Source organism: Dreissena polymorpha, chromosome 10 (assembly GCF_020536995.1).
Source record: "Dreissena polymorpha isolate Duluth1 chromosome 10, UMN_Dpol_1.0, whole genome shotgun sequence".
Classification (NCBI taxonomy): domain Eukaryota; kingdom Metazoa; phylum Mollusca; class Bivalvia; order Myida; family Dreissenidae; genus Dreissena; species Dreissena polymorpha.
The window spans coordinates 48,464,393-48,487,564 of NC_068364.1; the positions used below are offsets into that span (position 1 = coordinate 48,464,393).

At 35.0% G+C, this 23,172-nt stretch overlaps 1 protein-coding gene across 1 annotated transcript in view; it reads left to right on the forward strand.

Moving 5' to 3' along the window:
- Positions 1 to 1,672: 1,672 nt before the first annotated feature.
- Positions 1,673 to 23,172, forward strand: part of LOC127849098 (uncharacterized) — a 28,336-nt gene continuing 6,836 nt past the window's right edge. Inside the window, exons 1-5 of the mRNA XM_052381821.1 lie at positions 1,673 to 1,784; positions 6,448 to 6,603; positions 11,869 to 12,534; positions 14,022 to 14,180; positions 14,967 to 15,654. Coding sequence (XP_052237781.1) covers positions 12,004 to 12,534; positions 14,022 to 14,180; positions 14,967 to 15,654 — 1,378 coding nt within the window. The 5' untranslated portion in view covers positions 1,673 to 1,784; positions 6,448 to 6,603; positions 11,869 to 12,003. The remainder of the gene's footprint in view (positions 1,785 to 6,447; positions 6,604 to 11,868; positions 12,535 to 14,021; positions 14,181 to 14,966; positions 15,655 to 23,172) is intronic.

Here is a 23,172-nt window from a genome sequence, read left to right on the forward strand (position 1 = left end):
GCGCATTAGGGACGGTGATTATCCCGGTGCATAGATCGTAAATAAAAGTATTCTATATCTCGCTCATTGTAGATTTCGAAGCCTCCGCCATTTTGTTTGTTTGTGTCTGAATCACGTGACACGAAGCGCGAAATACAAATAGAAAGGGATTTCCCAAGGTAGACGCAAAAGTCGTAATACAATTTGGCTGTTGCTCTTTAGTTTTGTAGTTTTTAGCAAAAGGTTGAGTTGGATATGGTTCAAATTAACGAATGTTATTAATTAATATCAAAATAATAGCCTGCTAAATTCAGGAAAATAATCCATTGGACAGTCCCTTTAATAAAACTATTGTGTTTCGTCACAGAAATGACGTCACACGATTTACTACGTAATACATTTCGTTATATAAAATCAAAGCGCTGAAGGCATTTAAAAATGAATTAAATACTATCTTATGCAAACGTATGATCATTGATGATATTTCGATTAAAATACAAAGAAGTTTGTAAATACAGAAAAGGGCTTTGTGTTATTCTATTGTTTTGGGCTAAAGGTGGGGATGTCCGACAAACTGCAGTTGTTTGCTCTTTTCGTCTTTTTAATATTATAGTCACGGGAAATGAAGTTCTACTTTTTAAGGAAGCTAATCGAGCAGCCACGAAAAAGTAAAAATGTATGCGAGCATTATGGTTACCATCAAATAATGCACAGAAAGAATTGGCTTTCAAGTTGATTTGATCTCCCCGCGCATTCCATCCCGCGAATCCCTTATTCTCCTAAGCAATTTAATCAAGCTATTATACAGCATTGCAGTTTACCTATATATTTTTCAAAAGGTCAGATAGCTTAATTGGTAGAGCAACACATGCCGGTATCATTTGATGGCTCATTCGTGGTTTCGGGACGAATCTCGATCTGACCTTCGTAGGTAAACTTGTGATTGAAAGGCTGGCAACTGATAGTGTGACAATCTGTTTTGAGCGGGGTTTTGGGCTAACAGTTCATTTCATCAGGTCACATGAAACGCTTAAATGTGGCCCGTTTGTTGTTTAATTGCTGATTAACATAATAATAAAAAGTTCATATCCTCATTTTTATACCAATCTTTACGAACTCTACGTTCTTCTGCTAGGAAGTGCCTTTAATAATTTAATTCAAATATTATCTTTATAAAAGTTTTGTGTTAGTTTATTTTATTCAACATTAATCGAGCTCGCTTTGAGGCTTTGCCTGTTTTAATATTATATAAAATCTCTCAGTGACATCGCTTCAAATGCATTTAAAACACACATGAATCATAAATAAATAAATAAAATATAAAATGTAAACAAATCTCACTATTACATCGCTTGAAATGCATTGAAATACACGTGTATTATGATTGAATAATCTTCAAATACATTCAATGTGTTTTTAGCTTGCACAGTAGTGACAAAGGTGCTAAAGTTTCTTTCTAGTATTCACCTATTATTCACACTTCTACTGCACATGCTATCTATTGCTACTTGGACGAAATTACTAAGTTCCCCTATTGCACACAAATATCAGTGTACGAAACTGTAGTAGGACGAAGCTAGTCTGGATTACCTGCCCCGGCCACTGTGGAACTAAAATATAATAATACGACGGGAACCAGAATATTATAGTACGACGGGAACCAGAATAGGACGGAGCCTCCATAAACTAACGAAATAGTGGAAAGTAACCTCGTCTATAACTTCCGCCTTCAACCGTTTGTGATCAGAAATGTGTTTTTACCATTTTTACACGAAAAACACGCACTTTGATATCGGCGGTATCAGGTAGAAATCTTTATATTTGTTTCTTTAGATTTTTTGTTTGATTCAAGTTCAGTTTTTTGTCGATGACATTTAATTATCTGAAATGGCAAGTAGTGGGTGGGGTATTCTTGTTTTCGCGCTGACGTCACCCACGGGGCAGTACCTTAGTAACTTCCTTAGCGACGGTGAAAACAATGCCTTAGATACGGTCGATTAACAACGCTGATTGAGCTATATCTGCTGGCATTTCGCCAATTGCATTCCTATTTGGAAGTTGATAAGTAATTAAATGTTAATTAAATGTTCTGTAATTGGTGTTTGAAATGTCTTTTGACTGTTCTAAATGGTTAGATTGCACTTTGAAAGCCCAATATGACCAGAAAATTAAAATATTTTGACTAAATGAAATATCCGTATAAATTACATACGGGATGTTGAAAAAATGACCCGAACAAATGGCCAATGTTCGAGTACGGCGACATTCATATCTTTCTTATTGAGACACTAGTAAATAAGTTTATTCTCTAATAATGGGAGTATCATGTAGATGTTGATGTAATTTATATTGTTGTTCTTTTAGAGTTCATTAATATTCGTACATTGTATTTGTCTACTATGTCAATTCATAATAATAATGTGAAGCTGGAAAATTAGTAGGAAATTCTGGTACATCTACTGAAAGCCTAAGTTGTGTTATCAAAATTAAGCTTTATTTACTTTATACTGATCTGATTTATAGTATTTCTTTTATTTTCGTGCATTATCCATTTACGTTGTGATTTACATGACATTCATTATGACCCAAGATTGGTTTAACAAACGTGACTTACTTACTAATTGTCTATCGCTTTTACGTTTTTGATGAAATCAAATTAAAACAAATAAATAGATCTAATTAAATAGATCTAATACATGTCAACCTGTAAGTTAGCAGTTACTCAAATGGCAAATGCATTAGAGCTGTAAGTCAATACTTAAACTGCAGTACTCAGCCCTGTTATATATCACTTCTCTTCCCTGACATGTGTTGTATAAACCAGTTGATTGTTATGAGTGACAAATATATAAGATTTTTAACACACACATCTATGTACATATTTTTAATAATTATTTACCCCTGTTGCTGTCAAACGTAATTTCTTGTTTTTATGATGTCGTTCGTTTATTGCCGTAACATTTAATCTTAATACGGTCCGTAAGAACGATTGTCCGGGATTCGGAAGGACGTCGTTTGAATAAACTGATTCACGTTAGATACGTTACTTGTGTTTTACGTAAATTTTATAATTATTAAATGCTTTATTTTTTTATTAATTAATCGGGCTAGTATCTTTAAGGTGGACAATTTCTGATAATCTTAATTGGACATGACTTTTAATTTGTACAATATGTAACATATCTAATTTAAGCAACTGTTAATATAAGTATGTTGGCGTTAATTATTCAACCAAATGACTGCTTAATACACACAGGAAAAGAAGACATGGTGGCATCATTATTCGTGTTTAATGGCGCTGTCATCTACCAACCATTGTGGTTTATGACACCATGCTGTTAGTTATGTCTGGATAATATCTGATCAAGACAAGATAATCGGTTTATGCAGAACAAAGGGGCAATTAAACACCGGAATGCAAAGGCTTAAAAGATTTTAAGATTGATGCAAACAATCAAATAAAAAATATTGCATTTAATGTAATTAAATGTTTATTTAAGGTATCAACGTGTTTGTTTTCCCAGTCAAGTACCATTATGGTTAATGTATATATGTTGTATATTTGAAATTGATATATTTATTTTTGTTTTTAATCTAATTTGTTTCAGTAAAGTAGAACAACTTGTTTGCATGTTGAAAAAAATCTTTATTTAATTGTTTAAATATATAAATAACGATCACGCTCTATTTCTCAATGCAAATAAAATAGCGCAGCGCTAAATATTGTTTTCACCGTCGTCAAGGGGCACGTTACTCTAACTGACTCAAGTGCCCGGATGTTGCGATATTATGAATTAATGTAAAATATTAGCTTGATATATTAAGTTAATAATGAACTTTGAAACAATAAGCACAACCAAAATAAAATATACTTCAGTGAATCATGACATTGAATCAGTTCTAATAAAATATAAAGGAGTAAATAATATCATTGTTTCACCTTATAAACAACTTTCTTCTTGGGGACTGTAGAAGATAATTTTAGAGTCTGGTAGGTTCTTGTCGAGGCTTGATTTCTTTTTGAGTTATAGAGATTGCATGAAATAACATGATAGATATCCTGCTTGATGCAGTCGTTACGAAAAAAAGTTTTGACACAGTCACCATAATTTGCTGAGCAAAAATGCAACAAAGAGTTCAATATTGTAATTCATCAGATATATCCTCTTTTTATTTTTATCCCTGATCACTGGGTCATAAGTTGTCCAATTACATCTTTTTAAAATTGATATAAAAAAACTACAGGCTGAAATTGATGAATTTATATTTAACTATTTCCTCTTATGTTCCCTTTATTTCCTAAATTGATCTACCAGGTATTTCTTTATTAAATTGTCCAAATAAAGTTTATTATATGTTAAAAATGAGTCCTGTTGCAGGGATTTTTCTTCCCCAATTGGGAATAGTACCTGTCCCATACACATTGGGAAAAATAAGCATGAACAACCCTGAAATTGGAAAGATTCGCTTCGTGAAATCTTCCAATTGAGATTACAGTTTTTTTAATTGCTTGGTATCAAAAGCAAAAATCAACTCAAATATTAAAGTACATTCATTCTGGCTTAAAATGTTCAGTGTAAGTGCCCATTTTATTTGTGAACTTGCAGACTATGCTCTTTTGGAACAAAAATGATGGCATTTTGTCTTTTTGGGGGAAAATTTTTAGACAGCAATTGGGAATTTTGAAGTTTCCCTTCAATTAGGAAAGTACCTTTTACGGGTACCGGTACTTTACAAAGAAGAGAAAACTCGCAGAGTTGCTTGCTTGTCCCATTCCCGGATTGTTTAATGCAGCTTGGATGTAGTCTGGTGGGAGTAGTGAGGACGTGAAAGTTTTACACAGCAGCTTGTACACACCGTCCTGACTCTCATACGCTGTCCTTAGACCCAGATTCCTGACACTTTCTATACAATTCTTAGCTCATGCTTCTGCAAAACCTGAAATGATAACAAAAATAACAATAAATATTATTTAATAAAATATCATTATAAAGGCAATACTTTCATAACATGATAAACATATAAGGTGACTTTTTGTCCATTGTGCGTCGTCAACACGTGTCAGATGAGTACAAAAATGGTTCTGGGTAGGTGAAAACATGGCCACCAGTGGGCGGCGCATTTTTCCTTATTAGCTTACCTGAGCAAACCGTCCAATCGTCATAACACTTGGTCAGAACATGTGTTGCAACGATATCTTGGATGAGTTTGCAAATGGTTTCGGGTGTTTGTGAAACATGGACGCCAAGGGGCCGGGCAGGTTTCCTTATATGGCTATAGTCAGGGGTTTTTATCTGATTTTTGGGAAAGGGCCTGGCCTTTTTTGTGGGGAAAAAAATCGCACGAAACGCCGCATTTTGGGGAAAATAAGGAAAGTCTTAAATAATCAATTAAGCATATTTTACTGTTTTTAAAACAAATTCAAGATAACAGAAATTTAATTATGCATTATTTTCTATTTTCTACTCTGGATCAGGTTAACTTATATATTTAAAGGTTTTAAAAAAATATATTTTTTTTTTGGAGGGGAAAATGAAATATAGGGGAAAATTAACCAGCTGAAGGGAACAAAAAATCAGAGGGGACAGGGCAGATTTTCGGCAGGTCACAAAGAAGGAAATAAAAAACCTGATAGTAAAACTTTGTTTACACTCTAAAAGTCACATGCATTGTCCAAAGTTCATGAAACTTAGTCAGAAGATTTGTATGCCCCCCATCCCCCGGATCGAATGATCGGGGGTATATTGTTTTTGGCCTGTCTTTCATTGTATGTGTGTGTCCCAAAACTTTAACCTTGGTCATAACTTTTGCAATATTGAAGATAGAAAATTGATATTTGGCATGCATGTGTATCTTATGGAGTTGCTCATTTTGAGTAGTGGAAGGTTAATGTCAAGGTCATCCTTCAAGGTCAAAGGTCAAATATATGGCTTCATAGCATTGAAGAGGGCATTGTGTTTCACAAACACAGCTCTTGTTTCTTTTGATATCTTTGATGAGTTCGAAAATGGTTCCGGTCTGTTGATATGGCCTCCAAGGGGGCGTGGCATTTTTCCTTTTATGGCTATAGTAAAACCTTGTTAACACTAGAAGTCACATTTTAAGTCCAATCGTCATGACACTGATTAGAACATGTGTTCTTAATATTATATCTGGGCTGAGTTCGAAACTAGAAAGTTAAAAAACATGGCCGCCTGGGGGCGGGGCATTTTTCCTTATATGGCTTTCGTAAAACCTTTTTAACACTCTAGAAGTCACATTTATTTTCCAATCGTTATCAAACTTGGTCAAAATATTTCTTTTAATGATAGCTCGGCTGAGTTCGAAAATTGTTATGATTCGTCAAAAACATGAGCGGGACATTTTTCCTTATATGGCAATTGTGAATCATTACTAACACTTTAGAGTCACATATTTAGTGCAGTCTAAATGAAACTTTAAATGAAACGGTGTTTGGTTTGTTTTTAGGTGTTAACGTTATTGGTGTACACAAGCCATCTCAAACCGAGACCCATGAGCCTGAGACGGAGGCATGAGAACTGTAGTGTGCCCCTGCATGCACAACAACAACAACACTAATTTTCTTATTTTCCTACCGACAAGAACTGAAATGTTATTTTCAAGGTAAATATTTTGAGTTTTTACGTATATAATTGATTTAAATGATATTTGTTAAAAAATGAGTGAGTTCAAAAGTGTAAGGCATTATCTCTCTTATTATGAATATTGATATACAAGATTTGTTTAAGCCACTGCGTTTGATTTCCCAATTTGTTCAGAATTGATGAGATAATTGGGGTTGGGGTGGTTAGTAAGTTTTTTTAATTTAAAGTCTAGAGAATCTTTGAAAAGTTTCTTCTCTAAAACACATACGCCTAGTCCTATAGATAGCTGCCGGTACTATAGGGCCAGTTAAAAAGCTGTTTAACAGGTAACTGAAAATAAACTCTTTTGTCTGCTCTGACTGGCACCTGGCCAAGGCGTCATCCTGGACTCCACCGGGGGCCTTCAAGCCTTCTGTTCCTCGTGTTTATTATGCCCCCTTTCGAAGAAGAGGGGGTATATTGCTTTGCACATGTCGGTCGGTCTGTCGGTCCGTCCACCAGGTGGTTTCCGGAGGTTAACTCAAGAACGCTTGGGCCTAGGATCATGAAACTTCATAGAACACTGTATTATGTGAATTGGGAATAAGACATCAATTTGGGAATAAATTGTGTTTTATCAAAAGTGCATAATATGCAGTTTTATATGTTGCATTTATCTAGTTTTACAAATTATAATTAAAACATATACTTGCATATATAATAACATCATTGATTTTACTTAAAAACTGGATTTTTTATTAATTTAAAAAAAATCCTCATGAAATGAAACTGTGTCCATGCCATGCATGGACACGGTTTTAAAATACACTTAAAATGATACAAATTCAATCACTGTTAATGAAAAAGTAATGGAAAATTTCTAATTAAGCTTAAATTATAGATAATATATTACAAAAATATATGTAGATCATGAAATGAATAGTTTTGTTTGAGAAAATCACCAAAATGATGTCCATTCCCAGTTTGATGTCTTATTCCCAATTCACATAATACATTGTTATAGGTACATTGATCATGACTCGCAGATGACCCCTATTGATTTTGAGGTCACTAGGTCAAAGGTCAAGATCACGGTGACCCGAAATAGTAAAATGGTTTCCGGATGATAACTCAAGAACGATTATGCCTAGGATCATGAAACTTGATAGGTAGATTGATCATGACTCGCAGATGACCCCTATTGATTTTCAGGTCACTAGGGCAAAGGTCAAGGTAACGGTGACTCGAAATAGTAAAATGGTTTCCGGATGATAACCTAAGAACGCTTATGCCTAGGATCATGAAACTTCATAGGTAGATTGATCATGACTCGCAGATGACCCCTATTGATTTTCAGGTCACAAGGTCAAAGGTCAAGGTCACGGTGACCCGAAATAGTAAAATGGTTTCCGGATGATAACTCAAGAATGCTTATGCCTAGGATCATGAAACTTGATAGGTAGATTGATCATGACTCGCAGTTGACCCCTTTTGATTTTCAGGTCACTATATCAAAGGTCAAGGTCACGGTGACCTGAAATAGTAAAATGGTTTCCGGATGATAACTCAAGAACGCTTATGCCTAGGATCATGAAACTTCGTAGGTAGATTGATAATGGCTGGCAGATGACCCCTATTGATTTTCAGGTCACTAGGTCAAAGGTCAAGGTAACGGTGACTCGAAATAGTAAAATGGTTTCCGGATGATAACCTAAGAACGCTTATGCCTAGGATCATGAAACTTCATAGGCAGATTGATCATGACTCGCAGATGACCCCTATTGATTTTCAGGTCACAAGGTCAATGGTCAAGGTCACGGTGACCCGAAATAGTAAAATGGTTTCCGGATGATAACTCAAGAATGCTTATGCCTAGGATCATGAAACTTCATAGGTAGATTGATCATGACTCGCAGTTGACCCCTTTTGATTTTCAGAACACTATATCAAAGGTCAAGGTCACGGTGACCTGAAATAGTAAAATGGTTTCCGGATGATAACTCAAGAACGCTAATGGCTACAATCATAAAACATCATAGGTACATTGATCATGACTCGCAGATGACCCCTATTGATTTTGAGGTCACTAGGTCAAAGGTCAAGGTCATGGTGACCCAAAATAGTAAAATGGTTTCCGGATGATAACTAATAAACGCTTATGCCTAGGATCATGAACAGTGATTTTTTTTGCCAGAAATTGCAGCCGATATTCGGCTGCTTCCCAATTGCAAAAAATGACGTTTTTTCCCAAAAATTTGATTAAAATTTCCCAAAAAAAGACAAAATTTTCCCAATAAAGTCAATAAGATTACAATGTAATTAAGCAATAATTTCGAACGAGTGCCGATCGAGTTGCCGAGTCGTCGCCGAACAACAACTGACTTACGTATTTTTCGCGAATTTAGCCGAATACGATTTTACGTTGCTATCCACATCTCTCTCTATATTGCGGAGGATACCGACGATAGTCGATGTATCCCGATTGTAAACGCCTGTTTTTACACACGCCCAAGATGGCGGCAAGCAGACGAGAAATTTGCGATGAGCGGCGAAAATGATAAATAACATTCAAATTAACAATGGGTATCATATGGTTATTACGGAATAATTTAATGCGTTTGTCAATTAACGCAAAATATAACGTTTGAGATAAAAACAACAAATATTTATTACAAATCTTCACAGTGAATGTGCATCAAGGAAATCAGTGTTGGGAAATTGGAATTAGTCTACCGTTACTCACAAAGTTAATGCATTTAACATGAGTATCGTTCGAAAATGGAAAGAGACAAACATGATATGATTTATATGTTAGTGGATCTGTGTAAAATCAGATTCATATGCATATTCTGCTTTATTATGTTTGTCACGCGTTTCAGTTTACTGAAATAGCATTGAAGTGCAAGATGTTGAAAGGTAAAGAAATGAAATAAATTATTTTAACTCCATATAATACATCATTAATATAGCAAGACCACAAAAGCGTTTTTTTTTATAAATATTTGTTAATGTTTTCACCATATGATATTTAATTTAAAAGAATACTGAATTAAATTCTTACTGCTAAAGAGGTTATGATTAAATGGTATATTTAAGAATCTTTATAGATTAGATTTTATTGCAAGTTCAATATGAATGTGGAAGGATATTAACTTAACATTGTCTTCATTGTAAGAACACATTAAATTTGTACTTTATAATATAAAAATGCTGTCAAACATACTTTAATAATTTTAATTCTGTTATTATAATCATATTTATAATGTTTCCCAATTTCATGGTTTATCGCGCTATTTTTCCCAATTTCATGGTTTATCGCGCTAATTTTCCCAATCCAAAAGGCACAGGCTGTAAGAAAAAAAAGCAAAAAAAATCACTGATGAAACGTCATAGGTACAATGATAATGACTTGCAGATGACCTTTATCCATATTGAGGTCACTAGGTCAAAGGTCAAGTTCAAGGTGACCCAAAATAGTAAAATGGTCTCCGGATGATAACTGAAGAACGCTTATTCCTAGGATCATGAAAAGAACAGAACAGAAAGTTTATTTGCGTCTTAAAGGGGCCTTTTCACAGATTTTGGCATTTTTTAACTTATTCATTAAATGCTTTATATCGATAAATGTAAACATTGGATCGTAAAAGCTCCAGTAAAAAATCAAGAATAAAATTAAAAAAAGGAAAAGAATATTGCCCGGACCAGGTTTCGAACCAGTGACCCCTGGAGTCCTGCCAGAGTCCTGAAGTAAAAACGCTTTAGCCTACTGAGCTATTCCGCCGAGTACATATACATGAAGTATTTTATACCTTATATAAGCAATCTTCGTAGTTTCACAAAATTTAACGACAAAAACAGAACTCTCCAAATTATTCAATCGTTTCGCGTTGCAACGCTTTATAATTTTTAGGTTTTAAAATCGTCAAAAGATGCATATAATGGCTATATTAGACCATGGTAAATGTTCAGTATTACTGTTTCCTCACAAATATCATAACTAAAACGAAAATTTGCGAATCTGAAACAACTTTTTTCAATTTTGTCAATTTACCAAAGCGTGAAAAGATCCCTTTAAGCAAAAGAAACTTGATAGGTAGATTGATCATGACTCGCAAATGATCCCTATTGATTTCAGGTCACTAGGTCAAAGGACAAGGTCACGGTGACCCGAAATAGTAAAATGGTTTCCGGATGATAACTCAAGAACGCTTATGGCTATAATCATGAAACTGCATAGGTACATTGATCATGACTGGCAGATGACCCCTATTGATTATGCCCCCCTTCGAAGAAGAGGGAGTCTATTGCTTTGCTCATATAGGTCGGTCTGTCGGTCCGTCCACCAGTTGGTTGTCAGACGATAACTCAAGAACGCTTGGGCCTAGGATCATGAAACTTCAAAGGTACATTGATCATGACTCTCAGATGACCCCTATTGATTTTGAGGTCACTTGGTCAAAGGACAAGGTCATGGTGACCAGAAATAGTAAAATGGTTTTTGAATGATAACTCAAGAACGCATACTCCTAGGATCATGAAACTTCATGGGTAGATTGGTCATGACTCGCAGATGACCCCTATTGATTTTGAGGTCACTAGGTCAAAGGTCAAGGTCACGGTGACCCGAAATAGTAAAATGGTTTCCGGATGATAACTCAAGAACGCATACGCCTAGGATCATGAAACTTCATGGGTAGATTGATCATGACTTGCAGATGACCCCTATTGATTTTGAGGTCACTAGGTCAAAGGTCAAGGTCACGGTGACCCGAAATAGTAAAATGGTTTTCGGATGATAACTCAAGAACGCATACGCCTAGGATCATGACACTTCATAGGTACATTTATCGTGACCCGCAGATGACCCCTATTGATTTTCAGGTCACTAGGTCAAAGGTCAAGGTCACAGTGACAAAACTCGTATTCACACAATGGCTGCCACTACAACGGACAGCCCATATGGGGGGCATGCATGTTTTACAAACAGCCCTTGTTTTCAGGTCACTAGGTCAAAGGTCAAGATCACAGTGACTAAAAACATATTCACACAATGGCTGTCACTACAACGGAGAGCCCATATGGGGGAAATGCATGTTTTACAAACAGCCCTTGTTTATTCAGGATTGTTACATCAATTTCCTCAGATTTCCCCACCACCTCTAGTGTTGAAAATTATTGTTTATTAACTAAACTTTAGTTATTTATCTAGTTAAGTAAATTAAGAATGATATGCCTTACGTTTCAGTTGGTTTGATTCTTTGAACAGACGATCTCAGTTTTGTAAAATATACTTATTTAATTATAGGACAAATAAAGCAACCAAGATAACATGATCAGAGGATGCTCATAGACAAGAACATTTACGACGTGCCATAATACCATCTACTCCTCGGTTGTCCACAAACTAACTCTACTGAATGGTTCATTTAGTCTCCTGGGGATGGCTGCCGACACCAACATCTTCACCGATAAGCAGACCAATAACTGGTTCAAAGCGTGCATTGCCCTCAATTTGACAAAGGATGGATTGACTGACCTTGTTGTGACGGAATTATTAAACGTCCAAACAAAAGTTGGTAGAAGTTGTGGACAATGCTTTATTCAAAATCTTATACCGTGTCCAACTCAGGACGTGTGTAAAAAGAGGAAAAGAAACAACTGTTCTTTCCACAATTCACAACAACCAAAGTCATGCCAAACATGTGATAAAGTGAAACAAAATATCACATTGTTACACAGATTTAAAGGTCCTAGTTGGGCAAACACTAAAGCTGAATTATGGGCGACGGATCCGTGGGAAATCGGTAAATGCTACCTCCCACGGGACGGATATAGCAGCGTATCATCTGTGCAAGAATCTGACGTCAATGGTGTGGTTAGCATTGTGTTGAACTGCACACATTTCCAGACATGCCTCTCCGCCGCATGTCTATCACCGCCACCACCTGATAAGCAATGCCCGCTAGAAAAGGTTTTCTTAAAATATACCAGTCTAATGGGCTGAATATGTGATTATTTTTTATGCCCCCCTTCGAAGAAGAGGGGATATATTGCTTTGCTCATGTCGGTCGGTATGTCGGTCTGTGGGTCCGTCCACCAGGTGGTTTCCAGATGATAACTCAAGAAAGCTTGGGCCTAGGATCATGAAACTTCATAGGTACATTGATCATGACTCGCAGATGACCCCTATTGATTTTGAGGTCACTAGGTCAAAGGTCAAGGTCAGGGTCACAGTGATCCAAAATAGTAAAATGGATTTTGGATGATAACTCAAGAACGCATACGTGGCCAACAGGGCAAACTCTGAACAATATAACTGAAGCAACTGGTCTGTAATCCTAAATCTATAATTATCAGTCCAATGAAACATTATCCTTTGAGTAAAATAAAGTGGATCAGTTAAAATATTATCAGAATATGAGATTTTTTGTATATTTTGTATTAAATATTGTGTTAATGTTTAATTTTGTTGATGAATATAAATACAAGCAGGACAGGGGAGGTAATACACTATTATATCTTTCTTATATACAGGGGAAACAAATGCAATAAGTTTAAATTTCATGTTTAATAAATAGAGGATATTTGTTCATGTCAGTGTGAGATCATTTGTTATTTTTTATGATCACATTTTATTATTACTTTGACAAAACAACACTTACCTGAATACCACAATGGATTCCACCCAAACAATACCCCACGCCCCGTCCAGAATCCCTTCCCTCCCCTCCCCAACCTCACCTCCCCATTTTTTTTATTTTTTTTAAACATCATCTAATAAATTACCACACTCCACATTATACCCCCTCTCACCCCCCTACCCCCCACCCCCCCCCCCAATTTTTTTTTTTAAACATTAATAAATTGCCACACCCCACATTATACCCTCCTCTTAATTCCCCCTTACCCCCTAACCCCAACCCCCCCAAAAAAATTTTTTTTTTTGTTTAAACATCAAATAAATTACCAAACCCCACATTATACCCCCCTGTCACTCGCCCCTTGATCATGACTGGCAGATGACCCCTATTGATTTTCAGGTCACTAGGTCAAAGGTCAAGTTCACAGTGACTCGAAATAGTACAATTGTTTCTGGATTATAACTTACATTAGGTCAAAGGTCAAGGTCACAGTGACAAAAAACGTATTCACAAAATGGCTGCCACTACAACTGACAGCCCATATGGGGGCATGCATGTTTTACAAACAGCCCTTGTTTCAAAGTTTAGTTTGTTAACTGAATCATTATAATACTGTGTTTTGTGACGCGATGTATGTCATGCAATTATTTCTCATTGTATCAAATATGCAAGTCTTATTTAAAATAGTCTGTGCATATTTAAGCATTTTTTAAATCACGTGTAATAACTTTGACGCTGAGAGTCCATGTGTGTGTAGGTTTACCTCAATGCTGCTTCTCTTGATCTTTAACGTCACAGCAATCCGTTCTCTCTCTAGGTCCGACAAATAGGCCGAGATGTACGCCATACTGCCGACTGCAAGGTTACAGATGCTGATCTGCAGTACTTCTTTCTGACACTGACCACCCTACTAGCGGATCCAGTCCACTTATTGCATGATACCTCAGCGACAGAAGCGCGCGTAAAACTCAGTGATGTAAATATTATTGTGTTTGTGTTTTTTGTCTCTATATAAAGGCGTATACAATGTATTTTAGTGAAGGATGATGTAAGCAATAGTCCAGAGAAATATTTGTACAATGATATTTTTAAGCGAATTGTAAATCTGTGTCATGTAAGAATAGATATTTGTATTCATCCTGATACTGAAACATTTTAGGAACAGTATGCAATTAGCAAGCGCTTTAAGTGGACAGAAAACATAATAATTTGATAACAGACAAGAGGAATGTCTTATTTGAAAATATAATTATATCGTACAGTTTATGTAAATTGGTCTATAGCTATTATCAACTGCACCTATGCTTGGTTATGTGACTAGAAAATTGCGCTTGAAATCATTTTAAATGAAAATCTAAAAACTGTTTTAGGAAATAACATCAAAATCGTGGATTGAACTAGCCCCAATAAACTGGACAAACAGGGCATATCACTACTGTCGTCACATATCAACTTTATCACGCACATTTGCACCTTTGAAATATCCACTCTTTTTGACCGGAGATACTGAAGTCACATTATTAAAAGGAGATATTGAAATCGCATTCTTAAATGACAGTAAATAATTAGTACAATCCATTAAGGCTTTATTAAAAACAGACGCATATATGAATTAAACAAATGTCAATTTGATAATTTTTTATATCTTTTACTGCCTTGCAAAATGTGCTCTACTTGATCTGTTGTATAATATGCAGACACAGATAATATAATAATGACAACTGTATCGATAATAATCTACAAATGCAAATAATGTTTGTAGTTGCAGAATGATCGTCTTTCACTTGTTGATTTGGGCAAGATGTTGAAAGAAGCAAATCAGACCCTCACACATGCAAAAGAGGCCGGAGAACGTTTTTCCGAAGAGGCTGAAAGGACCCTGAAAGAAGGACTGAATACCTTAGAAGCTAAAATACAGGCTGGGAAAGAACGCCTTGAAAACAAAACACAAACTAGTGAACAACGAATTGAAAAAAAGGCACATTCTGGTGAACAACGCATTGAAAACAAGACACAGGCTGGAGAACAACGCATTGAAAACAAGACACAGGCTGGAGAACAACGCATTGAAAACAAGACACAGTGTGGAGAGCAAAGCATTGAAAACAAGACACAGGCTGGAGAACAAAGCATTACAAACAAAGCACAGGCTGGAGAACAACGCATTGAAAACAAGACACAGGCTGGGGAACAGAGCATTGAAAACAAGACACAGGCTGGAGAACAAAACATTGAAAACAAAGCACAGGCTGGGGAACAGAGCATTGCACACAAGACACATGCTGGAGAACAAAGCATTGAAATCAAAACACAGGCTGGAGAACAATGCATTGAAAACAAGACAAAGGCTGGCGAACAAAGCATTGAAAACAAGACACAGGAAAGCATCAACCGCATAAATCAAGCAGAGTTTGGAAAGGAGCTAGACGAATACGAGCGTGGTGTAACAGGTTTGTGAACAAGTTTTTATTGAACAATATATATATATATATATATATATATATATATATATAAACAAAGTCTACATTAGCCTTGTATTATTTAAACAAAACGCTGTATTTATTTTTGGCCGAAGCTTTCGACCTCACGGTCTTCATCAGCGGCCATGTTTTATTTTCAGATGTATTATTATGTTATGCACGACGTCATTTCCGTTCATAAATATACATCTGAAAATAAAACATGGCCGCTGATGAAGACCGTGAGGTCGAAAGCTTCGGCAAAAAATAAATACAGCGTTTTTGTGGTTATATATACATAAAACATATAAATATGATCTAAAAATGGGAAATTTAAATGGAGAATCAAAGTAGTCCAAATCAAGCAAGAACATTTATTATTGTTAAATGCGGACATGCAATATGTATAATTGAATACTCTAAGCTAAAAAATGTATGTGCCAGTATTACGTTTCGCGGCGACGTATGCGTTTCGCGGCGACGATGACGCAATGGTTGTGACACCATGTCGAGTCGGTTGGGACAATGACGTAAATAATCTGGTTATTTAACTATAACTCGAACATTTGATGACGATGAAAGGAGGCTTAGGTGAAACGAGTGTTTGATGACACGCTACAGATGACGGTGTGTTATTTACACGTTGATTAGATGCACGTTTCACTAATTTTAGTGATGATGACACGATAATTCGATGGTGATGATACTATAGTTCGATAAACATGACACGATGGTTCGATGCTGATGACATTATTGTTCGTTTCCGATGGTTCAATGTCGATGACAAGATGGTTCGTTTAGGATTACGCGCACTTCCAGCTTTGATGTTATCGTTTGATGATGATGTCAGGATGGTGACATACCGATTACACGATGGTTTGGCGAAAATGACGGTTAAATGAGGTTCGGACGTTTAATGTGATTGGATTATTAACGATTATATCAATATCCGATGACAAGTTGGTTAGGTTTCACGAATATTTGATGACGATGACTCTATGCCAATGATATGAGTGTAAGATGGCAATAACATGATGGTTCGATGTTAAAATCACAAGATCACAAGATGGCTCGATTTATATGACACAAAAGATTGATCATGATTACGCAATGGTTTGTTGACGATAAATGATGGCTTGATAAGAGAACACGATTGTTGGGTGACAATGACACGATAGGTTTACGACGAGTGAAGGTTTGAAGATGAGAAAACGAGTGTTGGATTATAATGACACGACGGTTTTACGACAAATGTGGCTTCATGAAGAGAACACCATTGTTGGGTGACAATGAAATAATTATTTTACGACAAATGATGGTTTGATGGCGAGTCCACGATTATTGGTTGGCAATGACACGATGGTTTTACGACAAATGATGGCTTGATGACGAGAACACGATTGTTAGGTGACAATGACAACATGGTTTAACGACAAATGATGTCTTGATGACGAAAAGATAATATGATTGTTGAGTGACAATGACACGATGGTTTTACGACAAATGATGACTTGATGACGAAAATACGACTGTTGAATGACAATGACACGATGGTTTTACGACAAATGATAGCTTGATGACGAGAATACGATTGTTTGATGACAATGACACGGTGTTTTTGCGACGAAAACACCATAGTTCCTCGAATATGACAAGATAGTTCGATGACGACGAAAACTTGACAATAATACGATGTCTATCTTTTTAAATATACCGTTCAAAAGCGTCGGTACCGTAGCCGCTGGCACCGTTGACGCTTTCCCAATAATTTGTATTTTTATGTATTATATAAATTGCCGTTTCTCAAAATGAAGTTGTATGCGGCGGCCCAATTAATTCTAACGATTTTAAACAATACATTCACATAGATTTGCACTCAAGTATAAAGACGGCCGTTAAACACGACCACCACCGCTAAGGACCAGACGTTTTAAAAATACATTGAGCATTCTACATTTTGATTAGATTTTATATTATTTCAACTTATTTCGAATTATTTTTTAAATCGTTTAAATCGGTGAATGTGATGCGATTCAGCGAAAAATAGTTCATCCAAAAATGTACAGAAACATACGTTTCATAGCCCATTTGAAACGTAAAGACCTATATAATGTTATAATTTGTGACTTGGTGAAGTTTTTAAAAGCAAATCAATGTTTTTTCCTGTGTGAGAAGCAAATCTCTTTTTAAAAAAACATGAAGTGGCAACAATGCGCATGTTAAGCTAAAATAAAGTAACATATTTGATATCGGGGTTATTTCGTTCATGTATTATGTTCCCAGGACATATATTTGTTAATTGAATACTTTAATTGTCAAATATATAATCTGAGTCGTGCGCGTTTTGACACATATTTTATCAGAACAATTAATTTTTCTAATAAAGCCTTGAAGTGTTCAAAGGCTTATCTGTATTAGATTCAAAAATAATTAACACTACACAGATGTTACACTGAACGGGCGTATGCATCTATGCGTGATCCGCCTCCGTATATACAACCTTAACCAGCCCCCTGTAAATAATACATGAGTAATGATTTCTTCCAACAATTACTGCGCAATATTACTTCGTGAATACGTTATCAACACGCAACGTGTTGAACAAGGTGACCCATATAGTGCCAACTTTTAAAGGCCCAGTAAATTGTAAATTTTATGTGATCAATCATTACCATAATCAAATTATCAATATAAGTGAAAGTATATCAAAGTTTAATAGCATGATCCGTATAATAGAAACTAGCAACTTGTACATACGATATGTATGGTCAAATGCTTGAATAAGGTTTTGTTTATATATCGGAGTTTGAACTTCATGCTTCAATATTGCTTTGCAATATTGCTTGTCGTTTTAATTGTTTTCTACCAACTACGCAAGGCGTTTAATACAAAGTTGTTGGTTTCCACTAACAGGACTTATCCTAATTTTCGGTGCCTTTTTGTGTGGTATTTCAGGTTTATTTTTCAATATTTTTTCGTCTTAATTAGTACGTAATGATATCAAATCGAAACGAAAAGTATCATAAGTCTAAATACCAAAAAAATGTGCTGTTAACAGATCTTTAAGATATATGTCATTGAATATACTATTTTTATTGAAAAGTATTATAAAACAGGTAACGAATACAGACCGACTTACCTTTATTGTTTTGAGATGTTAGTGGATAAAAACGACACATTTTAGACTTATAGAGATTTGTTAACTCGTGTTATTTATTTTTTAGTTAAGCATTTGGATCAGGGGACAAAACTCATTCTTTCAAGCAGTAGTAAACTATTTTATCGTGAATTACCTTAGTGTATGAACAACACTGTTGTAATTAATTGATTTGAGTATGTTGGGTTTTTAGCTGATGAAGTTATTGGGTATCACATATTTTCGGTATATAGTGTACAATCTGTTTTATTTATGTTGCTGACTTCTTAACTGAGTTGGTTCCTAATATAATAACATATTTACATCCTGTTTTATTTATAGAACGTGTGTATGTTATCTTTATATTTATGTTAACGTATTTACGTTGAAAACAATATGTCAAAAAGGAAAACGTATATATCAACAATAAGTCATGTGATTATATTATTCTGATACGATTGTTAAATCAAATATGTTGCATTGGCGCTACCTCTTTTGCAAGTCCCTATCTCGTTTGGAAGAATGCAAAGTTATGTCTTAGATTGTTTATAAGCCAATCCCTCTGTGAATGCAGTAACTTTTATATGTTGAAAGCTATCGTTTGATGTCGTTAGCGATTCAATTGAATGAACCTACAGACAAAACAAATCGATTAGCTTTTTAAAAAATCCACCATTACACAACTCAAAAACACATCGATTAGCTTTTAAAAAAATCCACCATGTCACAACTCAAACAGGTCCTCATGTTTCCAAATGGTTTGTAAGTGTATGTACGTTTGCGGATGGGTTGAACTGAGCTGAATTTAACTATGTGTAAACTAAGAAACAAATTATTAACAAATTACTATTATAAACAAATGCGTAATATGTCGAAAAAAAACACTCTCTATTTAGAATAATCTGTGTATTTTCAAAACTATAGGTCCTAAGCGCCACATAGGAAGAATCATTTGCTCGTGTAATTATGCATTTCAAAAAATAGGTGGCGCCCTTGATTAATTCGGGATTTTCGTAATTAAGAAGTTGTCTCCCATTCGGGTAGGTATCACGAGTATCCCGAGTAAAAAGCGGTCCGTCTAAAATGCGTATATGACTCATATCCGCGGATAAGACCGAAAAGTGCGGATATGGACGAATATAAGCAATATCGACACTTTTTCTGCATTGTTCATTTCAATGTTCAATGAATAATACACAATATGTACTAAAGGGATCTTTTCACGGTTTGGTAAATTGACAAAATTGAAAAAAGTTGTTTCAGATTCGCAAATTTTCGGTTTAGTGATGATATTTGTGAGGAAACAGTATTACTGAACATTTTCCATGCTCTAATATAGCCATTATATGCATCTTTTGACGATTTAAAAACCTAAAAATTATAAAGCGTTGCAACGCGAAACGATTGAATTATTTGGAGAGTTCTGTTGTTGTCGTTTAAATTTGTGAAACTACGATGATTGCTTATATAAGGTATAAAATACACACCTTATGTATGCTTGGTAGGATAGCTCAGTTGGCTAATGCGTTTTTACTTTAGGATTCCGGGGTCACTGGTTCGAGCCCTGCTGAGGGCAACTTTTTTTTCCTTTTTTAAATTTTATTTTTGATTTTTTATTGGAGCTTTTTAAATTTAATGTTCACATTTGTCAGTATAAAGTATTTAATGACAAACTTCAAAACATGCCAAAATCTGTGAAAAGGCCCCTTTAAATATGCAAGGTAAAATATCTTATATTTGTTTTTTACTAAATATTATAGTTTATTGGTACGTAAACATATGCACGTTATTGTATTTATTCAAATAAACAAAGGATATCGTAGTGCTACATGTAAATGTTTCAAGAAATATTATTATCGTCATATAAGCGCTGTTATCGAAAAGCAATGCATGTCCCGCAATGTTTTTTCGATTTTTCGTTAATATTTCAACAGTTCATATCCAATATCCCGAAAAGTTAAAATATGAAGCCTATATGTTTAAGAATAATATTACAGCTGTTACATTCACTTATAAAACATAATATTAATATTTTAGCGGGACATGCATTGCTTTTTAATAACAGTGCAACTGTAATGGTTGTATAAACATGATGTGGACAATTTGGATTATGACTACAAATCATGCGACCTGCCTGGTACTTACGAATGGAAATGTAGGGCAGAGGTGACAGGGATGTTTTCTGGGAGTGGCTGTCTTAATATACACTGCTTTCTTTCATGTTTTGTTAATACTTTGCGCTGAGGTAAATTTTCAGTAGGACTTTTGTTTCGGTCAACAGAGTTTGGACCGATTCCGTCTCGAAAGTGGTCGGAACAGACTTGAGTATACGCCGTTAGAAATCATTTTTTTCGGCTAATTGCTGTCATCCAAGCTTTTCTTGTAATGAGTCTTTAGGCAATTTATGTCATGTTACTTTTGTTGAAAATGTACCTATTATACCGCTACAATTAAGGCATTTGACGATTGAACAGTAGTATTTCCCCATTGTTTTCCTTTACACCGGAAGTAGGTATACCTACCCGCACGAACGACAACTCTGTCAAGACGGAATTACGAAAATCGGGACATATTGTTTAAGAGTTAAACTTAAGATTTTCGGTAAGATAATGACGTCATTTCGTCAAAAAATGTCGTCATTTCACAGTAAAAGTGAAAATTATCGATATTTTTCACAGTTAATTTTCGCTGTTTGAAACATTGAAATTATCAGTTTTCATTCACTTATATTTCTCAATAAACCACCGGAGAGCATAAAATAAATAGTAACAATCAAATAAAAAATATTTTTACCTTGCATACAGTTATTTTAGCACTACAAATATAGATCCTTTATTGGATAAACCACATTCGTCGATTTTTCATATTCGCGCATTTGAAATCATCATTTATTTTCAAATGAAAATTGCCACTTGAAACAGTGACATTTCAGACAATATTTACTGCATTCATAACATTCAGAATATTTAAATAAACGTTTTTATTTCAAATAAAAATATAATCAGGGAAAAGTAACAACATTAATTACTTGTGGTCTGGCGATAATCGGCCCAAAAATATTTTAGTATTTTCTAAAGCATATTGTATATTTAAATACTAAAGTTTTGAGACGACATCAAGAATAATAATACATTCAGTATATAATATAAACCTTATGTAAACTTATACAACAAAACAAATTTGGTGTCGGCATGGTTATATTGTTTGTGGTGTGTAGCCCTAAAACTATCTTCTGGCACTTCGTCATGTTCGCGGATATGAATTAAGAGTTGGAAAAATGATAATGTCTATTGAATTGTTATATTTTGAGACAATACAATCATATTTAACCCATATTGTGTTTGTTTTTTATTTAACATTGCAGACAAAATGTCGATATTGCCTGTATTCGTCCATATCCGCACTTTTCGGTCAATCCGCGGATATGAGTCATATTCGCATGTTAGACGGACCGCGTTTTACACGGGGTACTCGTGATACCTACCCGAATGGGAGACACCTTCTTAATTACTAAAAGACCTAATAGCCGTGGTTAATTCAAATAACCTGAAGCCATGAAGTAACAAAATGCGCTAACAGGTGAGTGATGGTTATCTTTAAAACCGTCAGATTGCAAAGTTATGATTCAACTTGGAACACGGGTAGGTCGAAACTATCCACAACACAATATCAACTATTATTTAAATATTTTGTTATGCATTCCGAAGCACTATATAGAGGACAATTAAAAAAAAGGTTAACGCGTTTTTTTTTCAGGTCATAATAGATAAATGGAATACATTATTTGTTTTTCGAGTTGATGTGGTCATTATAAAACTAATAATGGTTAATTTAACATAATATTACTGTCATACTTTTAAACGTTTATCGTATGAATATAGTACTTTCAATAATTTCCATAGGTAAGTTATTTATCCACCGCAGTAACCCTGCAACTGTACAATGCAAGTAAAAAGTTATCAGTGCATTATCTGGACATTACAAATCATCTACAGAAATTCAAATAAATTGATTTTCCTGGGAATTTTGATTGTGTCCATTCTCACGAGGTGCATTCTATCGTTATATGAAGTCGAAATGATAATAATTAAAACGCGTTTAAAATTATTTCAAGAGAACAACCATATATGTCAACATTTATGTTTAAACTCCGTGACCCCAATAATTGTCAGCTTCCGACGCGCTAGACGTATTAGCCGTCCGTACACCCCTTTAAATATCGAAGAATGGTATGTTCTAAATATTGAAGAATGGTATGTTCTACTAAATGTTATGTACCGTGGAAAAAACGCACTAAATTAGCTGAATTTAATCAACACTTAAATGTTATGACATTTGGTTATATCGCCTTGATTGTTTGACAACATTCTCAT